General features: G+C 39.1%; 1 protein-coding gene across 10 annotated transcripts in view; it reads right to left on the bottom strand.

The window, feature by feature from the left end:
• The window catches only part of Abi2 (abl interactor 2), a 142,622-nt gene that overhangs the window by 5,911 nt on the left and 115,070 nt on the right, over positions 1–21,641 (bottom strand). For all 10 annotated transcript variants that reach the window (XM_008846165.3, XM_017801376.2, XM_008846168.3 and 7 more), the window contains one exon: positions 12,972–13,145. In XM_008846165.3, the coding sequence (XP_008844387.1) occupies positions 12,972–13,145 (174 nt within the window). The remainder of the gene's footprint in view (positions 1–12,971; positions 13,146–21,641) is intronic.

Here is a 21,641-nt window from a genome sequence, read left to right as displayed (position 1 = left end):
AAAAGGTTTGTTAAACTACTTACCAATGCAATCTGAATTAAAAGAATTTTTTAGAACTTGCTGTGAATTGTTTCTATGAAAATACTGTCACTCTATCAATGTAGCCAAGGTCCTTCCAACCCCACCATTCTAAATGAAAACAGTTCACTCAGAAGTGACCAGTAGCAACCTACTACTCCTGAGATCCTTAGTCTTATCCTTTTCTTAACAGACCTTCCGGTGGTGTGTGCAGGGTGTGTCTCCCTTCTTAACATTTTCCTCATAGTTATTATCAGAGTATCTTCTATTTCTTTTACTACTCCCCGAGTTTTTACACAAGCAGAACACTAGACGTCAGCCTTGCCTTTCCCCAAACCAAGTCCTATTCATTCTACTCCCTGAATTTCTGAAATCCAAGCACTTCTTTCCATCATCAGGGTTACGGTCATCACCAGTGTACTAGGCTTTCAACAGTACCTGAAGTACCTGGAGATTTACTTCCTAAGCAGTATGAGTGACTGAAATTTGTAGTCTCTAGATCATCAACTCCTATTCTGCTTGAAATGATACCTTCAGTCAAGCATCAGTCACATATAACAGCTCTTAGCTCCTTTCTGTCCTTCCACTTAACAGAAGTACTGAGGTGAACTGTCTCTGATACAAATACTTCTGGATACCAAAGAGATCACTCAAAACCACTGATGTTGGTATGTAACAAGGAAAACCACTCCACTCCTTTTGTGAGTCAAGAATCGCCACCACCCCAACCCATTCCTTTGCTTCTAACAAATTTTAAGCAAAGCCTTAGTGGAGTTAATACCTGACATGGTTTTTCTTTTTTTTAAGAATGAACATTTTTAGATTTTATTAAGTTAACTGTGAAAAAGCTAAAAGAACCAAGTGACAGTGCATCAATCATCGGCAATACTAAGCTAATCAGAAGTTTACCAAACTGAGTGCTAGCAAATGGTCTGACAAATAAGCTGGCAAATCCCAGGAAATCAGGACGGTGGTCAGGAGTGTAAGCATCAGAGTTCAAATCTCAACTATTATTTATTAGTTCACGAAACATATTTAACTTTCCTAAACTTCCTTTTACTGTATTGTAGAAATTATAATAGTTCTAAACACTTTCTGTCTGAAAGCACTGCTACATTAAAAAAAAGCAATCCATTAAAAAAAGACAACTTTTACATATAAACTTTCTATATTCCCTTCCTTTAATCATTACTAGCATATCAATAAATTCTGTGATGTACCAGGTACAAACTGAATGTCTAAAATTACCTGTCTTTAGTGAAGTCAAGGTACACAGCCCCTTCCTGGATGGGCAGTAAACCAGAACAAAAATAAACCTCTGCTATGGCAGTGGCTGAGAGCTCCTAAACTCCTGAGTCAAGTAATACTCCCATTCAGCCCCCAAGTAGCTGGGACTGGAAGCATATGCTGAGCTTGGCCAGAGAACATTACTAAACAGGCCAGGAGGTACAGACAGGCTCCCTAAGTCTCCAGCATGCAGGCTGGATTGAGAATCAGGTCTTAAGGTCTGACACAGGAAAATTTGACTATTCACAAACCAAAAAAAAAAAAAAAAGCTACCATAGATTGGCGAGTTCCTCGTTTGCCAACAAAAACAAAGAAGAATTTAGTAGGTCTTCATGGGTTTTTTTAGGGGGAAGAGGGAGTATTTTAGATTTTGATTCAAAACAAAACACAACAGGGTCTATGTAGTATTTCAAGTTAGACTCTAACTTGCAATGCCCTTGCCTGTGCCCCCACCCCTGCCTCCTGAGTGCTGGGATTTCAGGCCAGGGCCACAATACCATAATCTTCATGTTTTGAGAGACTTGAATATTAACACAAATCTAATTTCAAAAACATCTCTGGAAATATTTCAGGCATATTCTTTAAGTAGCTTGACAAACTTTTTCAAATGCCTCCTCAAGTTTACATATTCACTAAAGAGTTAATTTTTAAAAAATATTTTTAATATTTTACTTATTTTATGTGCATGAAGTGTACCAGATGCATTCAATCAGTGCCCATGGAAGCCAGTGAGGCTGTTGGAACCCTCTAGAACTGAAGTTACTGATGGTTGTTATGTTTTGTAGGTGCTAGGAAGTGAACCCAGGTCCTCTATAAGAGCAGCCTGTGGTGTGCTCTTAACGGCTGAGCTATCTCTCCAGCCTTTATTTATTTATTTATTTATTTATTTATTTATTTATTTATTTATTTATTTATTTACTTATTTAATTCATTTAGTGTATAGTGTGCCTGTATGAGTTTACGTGTACCACATCTGTGTGGGTGCCCTCAGAGGTCTGAAGGCATCAGATAGAGTTACAGGCAGCTGTGAGCCACCTGATGTGGGTGCTGTGAACAGAACTCAGATCTTCTGCAAGAACAGTACATACTGAGCCATCTCTCCAGTCCCATGAAGAGTTCATTTTTTCAAAGGCGTATGTTTTTCACTGTGCTTTTCTCTAAAGGAATAACTGATCTGGCTTCTTGGGACTGCAAACTGTCAACACTTTTCCTACAACAGTGTATATTATCAGCTAAGGAGTTTGTAAACTGTGGATGCCCAGGGCCACACCCTAGTAAAATGCCCTGCACATGCTTTGTTTTTTTGCCTTACAGACAGTTTAGTTAAGGTATAATTCAGACAAAATATAACAAGTGTAAAGTTCAGAGAGTTCTCACCAGTGTGACCATCATTCTACAGAACACCCATCATGGCAGTTTCCTTATGCCCCTATAGATCAACTTTTCTCACTAACACTAGTACCTGGAATCCACCAATCTAGATTGTATTTAGGTAAAATATGAGTCTTCTGTGTCAATCCTTTCCTTACCATACTTTTGAGAGCCACCCATTTGTTGCTTATCATAGAAATGTACTTATTTTCATTGTGGAACAGCTCTCCATTGATTAGATGGATATCCCTACTCAACAGGTAATAGGCATTTGGGCTATCTCCAGATTGGGGCTATTATGAAGAAAGCAGCTATGAACACCTGTGTTTAAGTCTGTTGTAAGCATGTGCATCATTCTTAAGTCACTATGGGGGAGAGGATTCCAAGAACAAATGGCAGGTGTATAATCTAACTTGGTTTGGTTTTATTTTGTTTAAAAAAAAAAAAAAAAAAAAAAAAAAAACCCCCCACTCTTTTCCAAAGGGGGGGGGACATTTTTTTTTTCCCCCCCGTAAAAAAAAACCTCCCAACTGTTTTCCAAGTGGCTGGAACATTTTGTGTTCTCACCAGCCAGCTTCCTCATACCTTCTCTAACACTGGTCTGAGACAGGTTAGCTGTGTAACCAAGGCTAGCCTAGAACTTGCTACAAAGCCATGGCTGGACTCAAATTAAGGTCCGCTCTGCTCACCTTTCCCAGTGCTGGGATTCACTGTAGCCACTCCAGATGGTGTGTGGTGTTCTGCTTTCTTCACAAAGGCTTTACTTTGCATCTACCTAATGACCACTAATGTCGGGCACTTGTCAACTGTGCTTATCTGCCAGTCATTTAACCTTTCTGGTAAGTTACCTAAATCTTTTATTTCTACAAATTTTTTGTTCCTCATTTATTTTGCAAATATTTTTATCTCTATGACTTGCCTTGTCCTTCCCTTAAATGTCTTCTTAAGAAAAGCAGCTTAATTTAATGATTCAAATTATCCACTGTTTTAAATCTTCCTGTCATTTATGTGCTCTTTGAGGAACTTTTTTTTTCCTTTGGCATTCAAAATCACAAAGATTTTCTCCTGTATTTTCCTCAGACTCTTTATACCTAAAGTTTTATATTCAGGCTCAAAATCTATTTCAAATTGTGTAGGTGAGCTATAGGTGGAGGTCTGTTTTGCCACCACTACATGTTAGACACACTATTCTTTCCTTATCCAATTATCTTGGCATCTGTATCAAACAAAAATTTGGACTCCTGGATTCTTAAGTCTTCTGCATTGATTTAGATTTCAATACTCACAGTAATGTCATGTATGTGGCAATGTGAGAACCCCGAGATCAGGTCATTTAAATCCTCCAACATTATTTTTTTTTTTAATTTTTGACTAGTTTTTTACATTTCAATATAACTTTTCCAATTCCTTTGCCAATTTCCATAAGATTTCTAGAATTTTTATTGGGTTGCAGTCAATCTACAGATCAATTTGAAGAAACCAGTCTTCTTCTTCTTAATAATAATAATAATCCCATAGTAATATGTCTCAATTTAAGGCCTTAATTACAATGTTTTATAGTTTTCATAAGGTTCTGCATATATTTTACTGATTTCCCCTCCTTGGTACTGAAAATTGAACCGAGGCTTAACATAGCCTAGAAAGCACACTATACTCAGCTACATCCCTGGGCCTCATTTTACTTTTTATTTTGAGACAAGAGCTTGATAAGTTGTCCAGGTTGGTCTTGAACTCACTCCGTAGCCCAGAAAGGTCTTCAACTTGTAATCCTCATACCTCAGTCTCCTGAGTAGGTGAGACTATAGACCTGTACCATCAGGCCCAAATATTTTACTGACTTTCTAAGTATTTCATATTTTTATATGAAAGGCATAGTTTTATAATTAAATCTTTGATTGTTGCTTAAATATTAAAATGCAATTTTCCATATTAACAACACAATATTGCTAAGCTTGTTTTTTAGTCCTATTAGTGTGTTTTATTTTTGTAATATATTTACGTTCCTTAGGATTAAACAGTTTTGCTTCTTTTTTTTCCTTTACTGCACTGGCGGGGGCCTCTGGTTCAATGTTAAATAGGAAGGACAAGACCAGGAACCAATGCCTTGTTCCTAACCTTGGGAGATAAAATATTCAGTCTTCAGGCTTGAGTGTAATGTTAGCTGTAGTTTTCAATAGACATCTTTTATCAGGTTGAAGAAACAATCTTTTATTCCTAGTTTCCTAGAATTTTCATCAGGAATAGCTTGTCAAACAGCTTCGTCTGTACCAAATGAGATGGTTATGGTTTTTTTTTTTCAATTTGTGAAGATGGTGAATTACATAAATTGACTTTTCAAATGTTAAACCAAACTTACATGCCCAGTACACATTGTACATGGTCCTGATATATTAATAGTATCATTTTCCTATACTGGATTTCATCCATGAAAACTCTGAAGAGGTTTCCTATTTTTTTATATAAAATTTTATTGAATTTTTGTGTATTTCATATAGAAAATCATCTTTACACTCCCTTTCCCTTTGGTATCCTCCCACAGCATACCCACTGGAGTTCATACCTTCTGTCATTTGTGTTAAGGCCTATCATGTAAGTTAATGTCCCCAGATGTTCCTCAGTGCACTGGGATCTAGTCAGCCAATCTAGACTTCCTCCCTTTATTAAGAAGATCAGTTCTTCCTCCCCTAGCAGTAATCAGATGTCAGTAATTCTTTGACTAGAATTGGGGCCTGCTGTTCATTTCCATAGTTCTGAGCTGCATTTTTGTCTGCTTAAATTTGGATGGGTCTTCTGCATGCTGACACCATTGCTGCAGGTTTGTATGAGAAGGGTCTCAGGTGCCTGTAGGACTACTTCCATATGATCATGCACCTCCTCCCTGGCTCTTACAATCTTTCTGCCCCCTCTGAGCCCTGGGTGGGCAGATTTTAATATAAGAGTCCTGTCCAAGGACCCACACTCTCCAGACTCTTATTCTCTGCGTTTTGGCCATTTGTGTGACCTTTTGCGTTCCTGACCATCTGTTGCATGAGGGAGCTTCATTGATGAGAGTTGAAAGATGAATTAGTGTTCTCTTCATCCCTTCTATGTTCCCTGAGTCTTAGGTGTAGAGGTTGCATCCTAGATGTACCACTTAGACTTGGGCAACTCACAGACACTCTCTGTGTGTGACCAGTTGTGGAACTCTGTAATTATCTCTGTCAAAAAAGAAGCTTCTTTGATGAGTGGTGACTGGGATACTTGTCTATAAATTTAAGGATCCATAATTTGCACATATTAAGAAATTACATTTGTCTAGGGATGTGACAGCTTTGGAGTTTTCTCTAAGATCTATGACCTCTCCAGCTATGTGTATTTGGGTGGGTTTACAGTACCACCCAAGAGTTTCCTCCCACTGAGTGGGCTTTAAGTTCAATTAGGTAGCTGTTTGATTACCCCCAAGATAAAAGTGCCACTACTGCACCAATGTTGTTTGTTGTGCTGGTCACTGATGTGATTATTAGGTCTTGAAGCTGGGACTGAACCACCGATTGATGTTCTCCCTTACCAGCTTGCATGATGCTCTCCAAATTTATGAGAGATAGCCTTCAGGGGAGGTGGCTTCCAAGTCAGTTCCAGCTCTGTTGCTCCAAATCCTGTGTTTAAAGTATGTTCTGTCTTCAGCAATTGGGTCTTACCATCAAGTTCTGGGAGGTAATCAAGGACTGTGGCCTGTGTAATTTTGGGAGTCTCTAGGACTACCCTTGCCAAAAACGCAAAGGAAGGTTTCTCCTGTCTGGCACTGTTTCTTGTTATGTAGCCTTCAGCTATACACATGGACTCATGTAGGGATATTGTATGTGTAAATTTTCAGTAGGTCTTTGAACTAATACAATTCCTTCTGGGTTTTTTTTTATACTAGCTAGGCCCTATTTAGCGCCTATCTATTTTTGTAAGATAGCATGAAGTACATGATGCGGCCTGTCCCTATCCATCAGAAGCATTCCATCCAATTCTATTTCTGGAAACTTTTTTTCATAAATGTTGGCTTTAACATCCCGTTAAGCCACCTGGGGCCTGGAGTTTTCTGTGGGGAGGTTTAAAACATACAAACTCAATTTCTTTAAAACACATAGGGCTACTCACATTACCTTTAGGTGGGGAGGGTGTTGAAGACAGAACTCAAAACTTTTTGTCCTCTAGGTGTGAGTGCTCTACCACTGAGCCACAGCATTGAGGTTACTTATTCTTTTCTGAGTGAACTTTGGAAATTTGTGTACTTTAGAGAACTTATCCATCTCACCTAAATTATTAAATTTATGAGCATAAAGTTATTCTTTTCTTTTTATCCTTATTCTTATTTATCTTATTTATTCTTATCCTTATCCTTTTTATCTTCACATAGAGAATTTGTAATGATTCCATTCTATTTCACTCCTGTTAAGTATAATTTGTGTCTCTTACCAAACATTTTAATGTCATTTAATGTTATGAATTTCTTCTAAGTACTACACCACACATACTAATATACTATATGTTTATTTTCACTAAGTTAAAAGTATACTGTAGAGCTGAGGAATGTGTCAGTGGTGGAGTGTTTACCTAGCGCACATGAGACCCTGAGTTTAAAGCCTCAGTAAAACACAAACACCCATAACATACACGCACGCGCACACACACACACACATGCACGTGCGCGCACACACACACACATACAAATGCACACACGCACACAAACACTTCTAGTGTTTCCTATGCTTTATTATTTAAAAGAAATTAACTGCTTACAAATGTGCATTTAATTTCTAAGTAGCTAGGTCTTGAAGTGATGTTTTTGTTTTTCAGGTTTTCTGTTAAACGGGAAATGCTTATTATTTTGACAGAATTGCCTTGAACTCCTGGGCGCAAGAAATCCTTGCCTCCAGGTTGGAGATGTGGCTCAGTGGTTAAGAGCGCTAGTTGCTCTTGCAGAGGACACAGGTTCAATTTCCAGCACCAAGTTAACAATCATCCATAACTCCAGTTCCAGGGGATCCGATGCCCTCTTCTGACCTCCACGGGCATTGCATGACATGAATGCACTTACAAACGTGCAGGCAATTCACTCATACACATAAAATAATGATAATAAAAAAAAACATTTTTAAGAAAGAAATCCTTGCCTCAGTCTCCCAATAGCTTGGAGCTACAGGCATGTGCCACCACACCTAATTTATTTGGGTGAGATTTATTTCTGTTGTCAATTTTAGCAAGATTCTACTGTGGTCAAAAAACATACTTTGTATTATTCTGAACTCTTTATTCATTCAGACTTTTTTCTTTTTATGACCCCAAATACGATTTTTAGTGCATTCACATATTTTAAAAGAATGTACATTCTGCAGGTACTTGATAAAATGTCCCATAATCTCAAAGAGGGTGATGATAAGTAATACTGTTCACGTAATTCAAGATCCTTACTGACTTACAGTTCCATTGTTGAACTAAAACTATGATTTGCATTTTTCCTTTCAGGATTTTTCTTTACTTTTCTTTCTAGGGATCTATTATTAAGTACATAGACAAGGAACTGTTAAATCCTTTGTAATGAAAAATTCAGTTATCCTTAAGATGCCTCACTTGAGGCTGGAGAGATGGCTCAGCAGTTAAGAACACTGACTGTTCTTGCAGAAGACCAGGGTTCAAATCCTAGCACCCACAACAACTGTCCATAACTCCAGTGCCAGGGGATCCGACAGCCTCTTCTAACTTTCGCAGGCATTGCATGACACAGATGCACTTACCTACAATACATGCATATACATAAAATAAAAAATAAAAATATTTAAGAACTGCCTCTTTATTGTATATGATATTCTATACTTTCAAATCTTTGATAATAATACAGCTAACACAGCCTTCTTTTATATTCCTTTAATTTTTATTCAGAAGTGTCTTAAAATGGGTTTCTTATACTATATATATATTATTATTATTTATATAAAAAACATTTGAATCTTTTTTTTTTTTTGGTCTTTTTGAGACAGCGTCTCCTTGTAGCCCCAGCTGTCCTGGAACTCACTATGTAGACTAGGCTGGCCTTGAACTCACAGAGATCCGCCTGCACTCAGTCCCAAGTGCTGGGACTACAGGCGTGCGCCACCATGCCCGGCTGAATCTTTTTAGCAATCTCTCAAATTCTGTTTTTTAATGGAGCGTCTTTAAACATTTTACCTTCAGTGAAAGTGTAGTATGCTGTATTTCAAACTACAATCTTGTTATCAAAATCCTGTTTGTCTGGGCTGGAGAGATGGTTCAGTGGATAAAGTACTTATCTATCACACAAGTGTAGGGACCTGAGTTCGAACCCCCAGAACCCACACAAAGCAGGCATGCTGCGATCCTAGTGTTTCTACACCAAAATGGAAGGAGGAGAAAGGAGCACCCACAGAAGCTCTCAGGTCACTATCCTGGAGGACGTAGTGGCAAAGAGATCCTGTCTCAAGCAAGAGGGAAGGTGAGGCTGACACCGAAGGTGTCCTCTAACTTCCATATGCATGCCATGACTCAAATGAAAACACGACAGACAGACAGACAGACAGACAGACAGACAGGCAGGCAGGCAGGCAGGCAGGCAGGCAGACACACACACACACACACACACACACACACACACACACACACACACGCCGAGATTTTTTTTTTAAAGATTCTATTTATCTCGAGTTCTTTTTCTTCCTGACTCTCATTTTTAAAAAAAGTATTTTATTTTGTGTATATGAGTACATTGCCTGCATGTATGTAAGTGCACTCATGTCATCCAATGCCCTCAGAGGTCAGAAGAGGGCCTTAGATCCCCTGGGGCTGGAGTTATAGACAGTTATTAGCCACCATGTAGGTGCTGGGAACAAATCCCAGGTCCTCTGCAAGAACAGACAGTGCTCTTAACCACTGAGCCATATCTAGTCCCTTCCTGAGTCTTTTGGACTATTTTTATTTTTGTTTCCTACTTGCATATAATCTAAACTTCTTCATCTTCTTTGATTTTACCGCTTAATTCTAAAGTTTACATTACTTGCATATTCACACACATATATTTAAATACATATCTATCACTGTACCGCCAAAGAGTATACTCCTTCATGGGTAATATATACATGTTATAAAAGTATATTTGTTGGGGCTAGAGAAATGGCTCCATCATTAAGAGTGTGTGCTGCTCATCCAGAGAACCCAAGTTTGGTTTCCAGAACCTGAGTCAAATGTTTCAAAACCACCTGTAACTCTAGAACTATGGGACTGACACCCTTTTCTGGTCTGCAAGAGCAACTACAGACAGAAAATGTCTTTAGACTTACATTTACTCTTCATTCTTTTTTTTTTTTTTTTTAATAAACCGAGATTTCATCTGGTATCACTTTTCTTCTACCTGGAAAAGTGCCCTTTAAAATTTCTTAACGTATCTCTGCTAGTCACAAAGTCTTAGCCCTTTCCCTTCATTTGGTCTGTAAAGGTCTTTAAAAAGGACACTTTTGTTAAAGAACTTTAGAATGACATTTTCCTTCATTACTTTAAAGATGCTCTACCTCTGACTTACATGAAAACTACGCAGACACTCCTGTCTCTGCTCTTCTATAATGGGTCAGTTCTCCTCTAAGTGTCTCTGCAATCTTCTCTAGTGACTTAATTATGCCGTGTTTTGGCATGGTTTTCTTTGTCTCTTCTGTCTGGGGTTTACTGGATTTCTCAGTTCTCTGGATTTATAGTTTTTATGGTGGACAACTTCCAAATAGCTCCCAATGATTCCTGCTGTGGCATTTGTGCCTTTTGGGGATCCCCACTCCCAAATGCATGCTTTTTGCTAAACCTGCTGACTTGCTTTAATAAATGGAACCTGAGGACTGGCAAGAGAGCTCAGTCCAAATAGTGCTTGCCGCACAAGTATGAAGACTCAAGTTTAATCCTCAGCACTTGTAGTAAAGTCTGGATTGGTGACACATGCTTACAACCTGCACTGGGAAGGTGGAGACAGGTGGATCTACATGGCTTGCTAGCCAGCCTGGATAGCCGCCATCAGTGAGTCCCAGTCCCAGAGAGACACTGTCATAAAATAAGATGAACAGCTCCTAAGGAATAACATCCAAGTTTGACTTCTGGCTTCCATATGCACATATGTGCACCCACAAACCCATATACATTAACACAATACATACAAATATAAACATATCAAGAAAAACCCACAAAATAGTGAATATGGCAAAAATGACAGGGTATTACTTCTGAGATTAGGTCAAAAAGCAACAACAAAAACTTATGTCTTGTGCATACACTTTCTCTGGCTCTCCTTACCTCATTCTAATGAGGAAAGCCACCATGCTGTGAGTTGCCCCTACAGAGAGACCCACATAGCCCCATAACAGGCTGCCTCTGGCTATGAAGAAAAATAATGCCTTCCGGCTATAACCCATGAGGAAATAAGCTTGAGAGCAAATTCTTCCCCACTCAAGTCTTATAATAATTGTAAGCCTGAGCCCATACCTGAACTGCATGTCCATGTGAAACAGGGCTACAGGGCCTACCTAGGCCATCCAAACAAGTGGGAAGAGAAGAACTTTTGTTTAAACCAGTAAAATCTGGACTTATTTGTTAGATAGCAATAGATAACTAAATATATCACCATCAACTATTCAACCATGATAGCTCCACATCTTTTTTTTTTTATTTCAACTTTTGAGCTTTCCTAGAGACCTCAAGTATATTCTCTCTCTCTCTCTCTCTCTCTCTCACACACACACACACCCACACACACCACCCCTTATATATCTACTTGCTTTTAGCTCCACATCTTTTTTTTTTATTTCAACTTTTGAGCTTTCCTAGAGACCTCAAGTATATTCTCTCTCTCTCTCTCTCTCTCTCTCTCTCTTTCTCTCTCTCTCTCTCTCTCACACACACACACACACACACACACACACACACACACACACACACACACCAGGCCCTATATATCTACTGGCTTGTTTTTGCTTTTTAAATTTTTCTTTATTCTCTGGGCCTCATTTTGGATATTTCTATTTCAGTGTCAAGGCTATTGATCCCTTCTGCAATGGCATTTTAGATACTGCATTTTTCATTTCCAGAAGTTCAATCAACCCCCACCTCAAAATACATTCTGCTTCTCTGTCATGTTCATTTTCTATTACCTTCCTAATAATGTGTGGCATTCATAAAACATATTAGAAAAGATTGGATTCCCTTCTGTTTGGGAGTCAAACTCTGCCACCCCTGCCTATTGTTCAGTGTCTGAAAACCACTGCTTTTCTTTTTTTTTTTCCAGTTCCTGTTTTGAGAAGAAAGTAAACCTGATCACTGTTGCTCTATCTTGGCCAAATGTGTAAGTCAAATTTTGAGTCGAAGTGGGGTAGTAGCTTTGATTTCCTTAACAGAAAATTTCCTTCCATCCAGATCAACACATTTTCCCCCTGAGCTGGTTAGTACTGTTTGTTGTTGTTGTTGTTCTTGTTCTTGTTGTTTTTAAGGATGTCTGCAGCCCAAGCTGGCCTGGACTATGTAGCTCAGTCTTCCCTCAAACTGAAAGCAATCATCTTGTCTCAACCTCCCAAGTGCTGTGATTACACGTATGACCCGCCATATCCAGCTGAGCTGATTAGTCTAGAGGAGACTTGGAAGCTGTGTCCCAAGGTGCTATGTCGTGGGTAGGTAACAGAGATGTTCCACTTAAAAAAAAAGAAAAAATACCACTATGCAGAGAGAATGAGAAACCAATCTTTGGAAGAAAGTTCGCTATGGAGATATTCAAACTGAAACATATGATAAAAATAATTCTATAAAATTAATAATCTAAAGCATGGTGGTACACACCTGTAATCCCAACATGTGGTAGGAGGCTCAGGATTTTGAGGCTAGCCTGGGCTACATAGTAAGATCCTGTCTCAAAAGAACAAGAAAAAAATAATAGTCATCATGATGATGATGATGATGGATGAACACATAGGGATGTAAAGAAAGAATTTAGAAAAACAATCCTGTTCCTGAGAATTCCAAAGGAAAAAAGAAAAGCCCATTCAGTGATTTTTGTGTTACAGAAATAATTTGTGAAAAGCAAAGCGCAACAGGAACAGAAAACCATAAAATTTCATTAGCAGAATTTCAAAATCATAAACCTTGTAAACTAAATTACCAAAATTGAACAGACCATACAAATAAATAAAACTTTAGTTATAAGTAAAAAATAAACAAGATTCTCTTCAGTGCCAGCAAATTTAATTTCTATATATGGTGTCTTTCTATCCTTCCAGTTCTCTTCTGAATCTTACCCTTTTCCAAGTAAGATCTTGGAGCCCATGGTGGGTCCTCTTCAGCATAAGGGTCACTGTATTCAACCACAGCTGCTTCTTCCTCCTCATAATCTTCTGGAGGAGGCGGTGGAGGGGGGGATTCATCAAAGACTGGGTCTTCCACAGGTGGTGGTGGAGGTGGTGTATCTGAAACTAAGAATTTATCAAGTTGACAACAAAGCTACACATTAGTCAAAGTTCAGTATTTCTTATCTGAACTTCTAGATTCAGGAAATACAGACCTAGACTTGAAAATGATAATCTTTCAAAAATGAGTGGGGAAGAGGTCTTCCTACCGTTATAATGTTCTACATCTTCAAGCATGACTTTCTCCCTCCCCTCTGGATTAGTGCTGATGAATGCTGAATAAGGCTTAGTCAAAATAATAACTGCTATTTGTGCCTCTAGAACCTTTTTGTCATAATATAATCTTTCCAAAGCAATCAGGACAAAATAGTTGGGCTTTATATCATATTCAAGGAACTTTGACAGATATTAGTAATTTGGATAATTATAATCATATCTCATAAGAAAATAGTCAAATTTCTACAATCTGCTACTTTTTTCTCAGTTTTTGCTTGCCTTCCTCAGACAGGTTCTCACTAATCCAAACTCACCTCAAACTCACAATTCTCCTGCCTCAGCCTGCTAAGTGTTAAGATTATGGGCATTCACCAAAATGCTAGCCTAATTTCTATGAAATAGAAGTTGTCAAATTGGGGAGGAAAAAAAAAATCACTAACAACTTTGGTTAATGTCAACCATGAAAATGCTTTGTTTACAGGATTTCAACTAATTCAGGTTAACTCATGATTTAGAATTTCTTCAGTCTAAATGTCTACATGTGTTATCAGAATAATTTAAAATATTTAAAATATCTCCTGCAGAGATTTGCTTTCATATATCAGTATCATTATATTGTGTTATGTAAAAAATCATCTCCAAGCTCAGAAAACTCAGCTTTCAAAATTTTGGTACATACTTGGATGGAATAAATTTGCATTTACCAGCTACTTAATTGTAATCATCAGCACTAATTCTTACTAATAAAATTAATAAAACTCTAGTCAAGAAATTTTCTGAGCAATCCTATTTCTCACTTATTATTTTTACCTCAGCCTAATGATTGCATCAAATGGATTTTATAAAGTCACTGCTGCCTGGTGGGAATCAGCCATACCAATACCATACTCTGTCCCATTTCAGTGCTCTTTGCATCTGCTTAGCCATTCTGTACTTACCTACTTTGTAAACTAAAACTTTATTCATTAAAATCTCTGCTCTGGGCTGGTGAGATGGTTCAGTGGTTAAGAGTATTCACTGTTCTTCCAGAAGACCTGGTTTCAATTCCCAGCACCCACATGGCAGTTAACACCTGTCCTAACTCCAGTTCAAAGGGATCTCATGCCTTCTTCCTGTCTCCATGGGCACTAGGCACACACACAATACACTTACATACATTCAGGCAAAGCACTCATAAAATAAACATGAATAAAAAATCTTTAAAAAATTCTTTACTCCCATAGAGTTTTTATGTTGGTGGTGATAATATTTTGGGGGTATCAGGGGAGGTTCTCACTATATAGCCTAGGCTGGCCTTGAACGTGTGATCTTCCTGCCCCAGCCTCCTGAGTTCTGGGTTTAAAGGGATGCACCACCATGACTGGTACTAGTACTAGGCTATTATATTTTAGAACAAAATATACAAATGTGACCTTAATTTCTCCTTTATTAAATTTTACATAGTTTTCATATGTTTCATAACAGTATATCTTGTATACAATTATAAGATAAAACTATACAGGAGGAACTTTTAGAAAAATCAGAGAAATTACACTCTAAAAGATGCTGACACTAATTTTTACACTCAAAGATGCTGACAATAATTTTTATCTTTTAAAATTTTTTATTAGTAGTACTATTTTATGTGTATGAGTGTGTTGTCTACATGTATACAAGTGTACCCATGTTGTGCAATGCACTCAGAGGTGAGAAGAGGGTGCTCAGATCCCTGGAACTGGAGTTACAGACAGTTGTTAGCTGCCAAACCAGAGTCCTCTGCAAGAGCAGCCAATAGCCCCAATTTTTATCTTTCTTATAACTGCCTTGGAGCCAGTTTAATTAGAATACCTTAAGTTCTTTTTAAAAAAATAGTATTTCAATTATTCAACTGATACTTTATAATACACTATTTCATTTAATATTTACTTTGGAAGATGTTTCTATTTTTAGTTTTACTTTTTGTGATTGTAGGCCTCAATCCCAGATCCTTGCACATCCTAGGCAAATACTCTATGCTATAACCCCTGCCCAAGCTACTTTTTTTAATCTTAATTTTGTGTATGTGGAAACAGGCTCCCCAAGATTAAATAGTCCTACAGCAATAAATATCTGAAAATATCTGAACACCTAATTATGCCTGTCATTTTAGACACTATACTACAATGAGATATGATTTATAACTTTAAAGTCATGTTTCATTACCTAAGTAAACACCAACAAAGAGCTCTGTATGGCTAGGAGCCATGTTCAGCACTGGGAAGAGTGGTGGGCGAGTCAATGTGACATGTACAACCAAACTTTCCTTTACAATTAAGTATAATAGGCACCTTAATGGGAGCATTGTGATCAGGGAGGGAGGAGGGAGGCTGGATAGGAGAAAAGAGTGGAGATGAGTGACTCTCAGGGGACTAGGAAATCTAGAGGGAAAAGTGATGCCCTAGAAAACCTATGAGAAATGCACACAGAGTGTTCGGACATTAATGCATATGTATACCTGGGAGCTGCTTGATAGGGAATGCAGTGCCAAATAGAAGAGACCTCCCTTAGAGTGACAAGCATGCCATACAGCACTCATCAAAGAAGCTTCTTTTTGCAACAGATGGAGGCCACTGCAGAGTTGCACATCTGGACAGGCACAGAGAACATATGCCTGGGAGATACCCAGTACTAGGTGACACAACTATAGTCGAATATCTCCAACTAAGGCTCATGGAACATAGCGGAATAAGGGGTAGAGAGAGGGCTAAAGCACCCCTCAACTCTCACCAGTGAGACCTCCATGTACATCAGAGTGTGTTACACACAGAAGGCCCACAACTAGCCAAGTTTTGGAAAATAAGAGACTGTAGCGTGTAGGATGGGACTCCTATACGGAACCTCACCCACTCATGGCTCAAGGACCACTGCGGAAAAGGAGGCAGAAAGATTATAAGAGCCAGAGCCGGTTCATGAACACAGAGGAGTGGAAGCCTCCAGGCCACTGGAGGCTTGCTCATGTGAGTGTGGAACCCATGTCAGCTCAATAAACAAGGGCCCAAAGGGGAGTTGAGAAATAGGTGGCTGGCCAGCACAAGATTGAGAACTATTTGAGACTGGTTGCTGCCGGGTGAGGGAGAGTGTGACTTACATATGACCACTGGATGGGCTGACTAGGCTCTAGTGGACACATTTACACTGAAGGATATTTGGGTACAAACACCTGAATGAATAGGACTCAGCGTCTATGGCATAGTGCATAGAGTTTGGTGGGGGTATGGGGGAAGGCATGGATAGGAGAGGGGGTCTGTATTTGAGTGGGAAATGTATGAAATTTAAAAAGCTCAACTTTAAAAAGTGGGGGAAAAAAGATTTGACAGTAGCATGTATCATCAGCCAAATTTTGTATGTGGGCCAGGAAAGGCTTCCTGAGACCTGAAGAGTTGCTGGCTAGGAGGCAGTACATCATGAGGGATAGATTTCAAGTCAGATATAAAGGAGACTTAGGACAGATATAAGAAAGCAGAAAACCTTCAAAGAAGCATTCAAAGTTCAACAGAGACAGAGAAAGCCTGAAAGCACTTGGCAGTACAGAACTTACTGAGTTTGGGCTCTATTCAATGAGAAATAGGGAGGCCATGCAAGAATTTTAAAAAGACCAGTACGATACCTGTACATCTTACCCCAGTATAAGTAACTCACTATAACTGTCTCCAAGTAATATCAGATTTCTTCCAAACATTAATTTTAATGCAAGGAAAATGTTTGCTTCTATAAACTATCTTCAAAATGATATGCCTAAAAAGCTTTAAGATAATTCTAAAGCAAAGGTACACTGTTTCCTAGGTGAATGTTTTGAAGAAAATAACATTCATTAGAATGTATAAGTCCTGCTACATGTGCAAAATCAGTCCCAGCACACTTCGTACAAGCAGGAAGAAGGAAAAGGCTGTACAAAGGATGAGAGGGAATCCAAACGCACTCAACTATAGTGGGCCAAATTAGGAAATGACTTCTAAAATAGAAGCAATGCTGCTAAAAATGTTTTACAATGATCTACTCAGGTCAAGACTAAGTCTTGAACACCATGGCAATCAAGTACTTAAGTAACATTGAATTGAAATACCACTTCTACTCATGAAACATTTGATGCCATCAAAGTTAGTATCTAACTCCATAACCCTATTCAACTTTGAGGTCCTTTTTGGAAAAAGAAAAAAAAAATTCTGATGGGTTATTCGTCATTAAAATCTGGCCCATACTGCCCAAGATGTTTGAAATACTTCATGCAAAAGAGGCAAATCATCTCACAGAACATGTGAATGATGGTATCCTCTCAAGGAAGCACTCATTGTGCCAGTGGTAGCACAAGCCTTTAATTCCAGCACTCAGGAGGCAGAGGCAGGCAGATCTCTGTGAGTTCAAGGGCAGCCTGGTCTACACAGTGAGTTCCAGGCCAGCTGGGACTACAGGGAGACCCTGTCTCAAAAAGACCAAAAAAAAAATCTTTCAGCTTAATAGTCAAGTGACTAGCTTGTTAATCAATGGGATTAAACTGGATTTGTAATGGGGGAAAATTACATTCTTACTGTAATTATGCCTCAACTTCCTTATATGGGTAAATTAGAACTAAATTAGAGAGTCTTAGAACTTTGAAACTGTCAGAAGTCCTTTTCTAATTGGTCTTTTGTTTCAAGGCAAAAGAAAATTGAAAAAGCAGTGTCCCCAGCACAGAACTGGGGAAATGGGCAGCAGGCCCCAACCTTAGCCAAGGAACTACAGGCAACTGATTATTGCTGGTTGAGGGAGAGCTGATCTTTTTTTTTGGGGGGGGGGGGTCACAGTTCATCAGGGAGCCCATGGTAGGAACTCAGGGCAGGAACCTGGAGGCAGAAACTTGAACTCAGGCCATGGAGGAATGCTGCTTACTGGCTTGCTCCCCTGGTCCCTGCTCAATCTGCTTTCTTTTTTTTTTTTTTAATTATTTATTTAATAACCACATAATTAGAAGCATTTCATTACAACAGCATTGACATAGTCAATAACAATTTCCAGAGCTAAGCTGCATCTCTTTCAAAATCGGCTATAAATTTTTAGGTTTACAGTTGAATTAATACAGTTATACAATATTGAACTCAGTATAAACCCTGTAAGACATAAAATTAAATGAGGTTTTAACCTTTAAAAAAGATCTCCATTTCATTTTAAAATATACTGTTTCATAAAGGAAAACTCATTTTTAAAAGAATATTTTATTTATTCTTTTTACTTTATGCGTATGTGTGTACTGTCTGTGTGTAGGTAAGTGCACCCATGTCATGCAATGCCCATGGAGGACAGAAGAGCCTGTCAGATCCTCTGGAACTGGAGCTAAGGACAATTGTTAAGCTGCCATGTGGGTGCTGGGATACAAACCTAGGTCTTCTGCAAGAACAACCAGTGTTCTTAACCGCTGAGGCGTCCGTCTCTCCAGCCCCGAGAAAAACTCATTTTTAATGCAACTAACACTTAGATGTTTGCACACGCATTTCTAACCTCTATATATCTGATTATTACTAGTCACAGTTGGTTGCTTTCTGAGATCCTTGGCACCTGAGCATGAATATAAAGTCATCAGGTACATTTCAATGGTAATGTTTTTCACATCTACTAATTAACATGAAGCAAATTTTTATGCTTCTTCCTCAAATATAATCCATTTTTTTTATTGATTGATTTTGTGTATGTGTGTATTTCATATAGAACATCCCAAACAATCTTATTCATCTATATACCCACATTCCAAGTGGCACCCTCCAACAGCCCCCCTCCCCACTGGAGCCCATATACTCTGTCATCTCTGTTACTGTCCACTGTGTTGTCAGTGGCCCCAGCCATTCCCCAGTGCTTGTCCATCTGCTGAGTCTAGTCAGCCTATCCAGAGTTCCTCATTTTAGGAAGAGAGAGCTGATCTTCTTTAAGGGAGTGACTCTAGATAGGCTGAGTAGACTCCAGTGGATGAACTTGCACCAAGGGACATGTCTGGGTACAAAAGCTTGACCAGATAGGCCCTAACATATATAACAATGCATGAAGTTTGGTGGGGGGTTGTTATGGGGGATGGGGATGGGGGGATCTAAATATGATTAAGTTTTATTGTACAGAATGCACAAAAACTCAATAAAAATATAGATGAAAAAGGAGTATTTTCTATTAACCTCACAATCCTGGTAAAAGGTCACACAATGGCTATGCTGGCACACACTGGACCAGCTGGCCCTTGCTGAGAAGGCATTTGCGCCTTAGCCAGTGTGGGTCACATACAAGCCAAAAGAACAAACGGTAGGCTGCAAAAGGCATAATTTAAAAATATAAAAAATCTACTTGGTTATATATGAAAATAACTTTCTTTTAACTTTAAAAAAATTATTGAGAATTTCATACATGCATATAAGGTGTTTTGATCAAATCCACACCCACTTCCTCCCCTCCAACTCCTCCCATATCTCCCCATTACTTTTTCCTGAACAACTTCATGTACTCTTTCTTTTTCATGGAAGAATCCAGAGAGGTCTGTGTCCCGATTCCCTATCGGCAATTTAGGTAACCTCTTCAGGGGATGGTGTGATAGAACAGAAGGTAGGAATTGGCTAGGCAGTTAGGGTAAAAAGACCCCAAAGAAAAGTAGCCAGTTTCTTGGCTAAAACCCAAAATGTCCTTGGGCCTCTTAGCAACATACTCTGTTCCAAAGGTCAAAACTGTCAAAAGTACTTAGAAGCTCTCATCTAATCCCTAAAAGATTTTAGGGCTACCCCTTCAGAGAGGGGAATTTTAGAGCAGAAAAAAGCCCCCGGGGGGGGGGGGGGGACTCTTAAATTTAAGATAACAACTTCAAAAATTGTAATGTTTTAAAGTTTAGAGGTTTTCATAGGGTACTGTGATGGTTTGAATGAGAATGTCCCCCATAGGCTCAAAGTATTTGAATACTTGGCCCCAGTTGATGGGACTGTTTGTGGAGGTTTAAGAGGAACCACCTTGCTGGAGAAAGCACATCACTGAGGGTGGGCTTTTAGAGTTTATAGCCTTGCCCCATTTCCAGTTTCACTCTCTGCTTCCTGTGTCTGCTTGAATATGTGAATGCTCTGCTTTCTGCTCTAACTGCCTACTTCCATGCCTCCAAACCATGATGGACTCTTTTTTTTTTTGAGACAGGGTCTCCCTGTAGCCCCAGCTGTCCTGGAATTCGCATTCGCTATGTAGACCAGGGTGGCCTGAACTCACAGAGATCCACCTGCCTCTGCCTCTGCCTCCCAAGTGCTGGGATTAAAGGTGTGCACCACCACACCTGGCTATGGACTCTTTTTTAAAAAATATTTTATTTATTATTTTTATTTTGAGTGTATTGCCTGCATGTGCACCCATGTCGTACAATGTCACGGAGGTCAGAGGAGGGCTTCAGATTCCCCTGGAACTGTAGTTAAGGATAGTTCTTGGCCACCATGTGGGTACTGGGAATCAAACCCAGGTCTTCTGCAAGAGCAGTCAGTGCTCTTAACCACTGAGCCATCTCTCCAGCCCCTATGATGGACTCTTACCCCTCTGGAACCATATGTCAAATAAACACTTCTATAAGATGTCTTATTTTTATCACAGCACCAGAAAAGGAACTAATTTAAAACCTGGTTGCCAGGTGTGGAATGTTGCTGTGAATAATCTGCCTGACCATGCAGCTTTTTGGAGGATTGTGGAAGACTGCAAACTTGGACTAAAAAAGCAGTTGAATGTTATAAGCAGAGCTTAATGAGCCATTCTAGCAAAGGCCCAAGTCAAGACTTTTCAGAGAGAAGTGGAAACAAAGACTTAAACTGCAACTGGGATATTTTGGCAGAGGCAGCCCACTGTCTAGGAAAAGTAACTAACAAGCTAGTTGGTACTAGAAGTGGGGTAGATATACAAAACGTACAGTTTGGAGAGGAAAAGAATAGGAAGTTTATAGTGTTACAGCCAAAGCATGTCCTAGAAGAGAGGCTCTCTTTGATAAGATTAGCTCCATTAAGGAGAGGCCTCCAGATGTGCACTGAGTAATGAAGAGAATACCCTCAAGGCAAAACCCCAACCAGCCAAGCTTCCAACTTGTGAAAGGAGAAAGCCTACAGAGAGATTTCAGCTCCTGGAAAACCACAAAAGCTGCTGATAATGTACATGAAGGTCCATCCCAACCTGGTAGTGGAACCTGGCAGTGTTATTTACATGGCAATGTTGCTTATGTGATACTGGCTTTAGAGACACAGAAGACACAAGAGTGAGGAGGTCATCAATTCTTCCTCTAAAGTTTCAGATAGTCATTGAGGCCAAGCATCATGAATGGGGAGTCCCTGTGTAAAGAAGCACCTAACAGGCCAAGAGACCCTG

The sequence above is a fragment of the Nannospalax galili genome, unplaced genomic scaffold, assembly GCF_000622305.1.
Source record: "Nannospalax galili isolate Female #2095 unplaced genomic scaffold, S.galili_v1.0 scaffold281, whole genome shotgun sequence".
NCBI lineage: Eukaryota > Metazoa > Chordata > Mammalia > Rodentia > Spalacidae > Nannospalax > Nannospalax galili.
The sequence above is the reverse complement of the archived record's forward strand: the minus strand, read 5'-3'. Positions and strand labels throughout refer to the sequence as shown.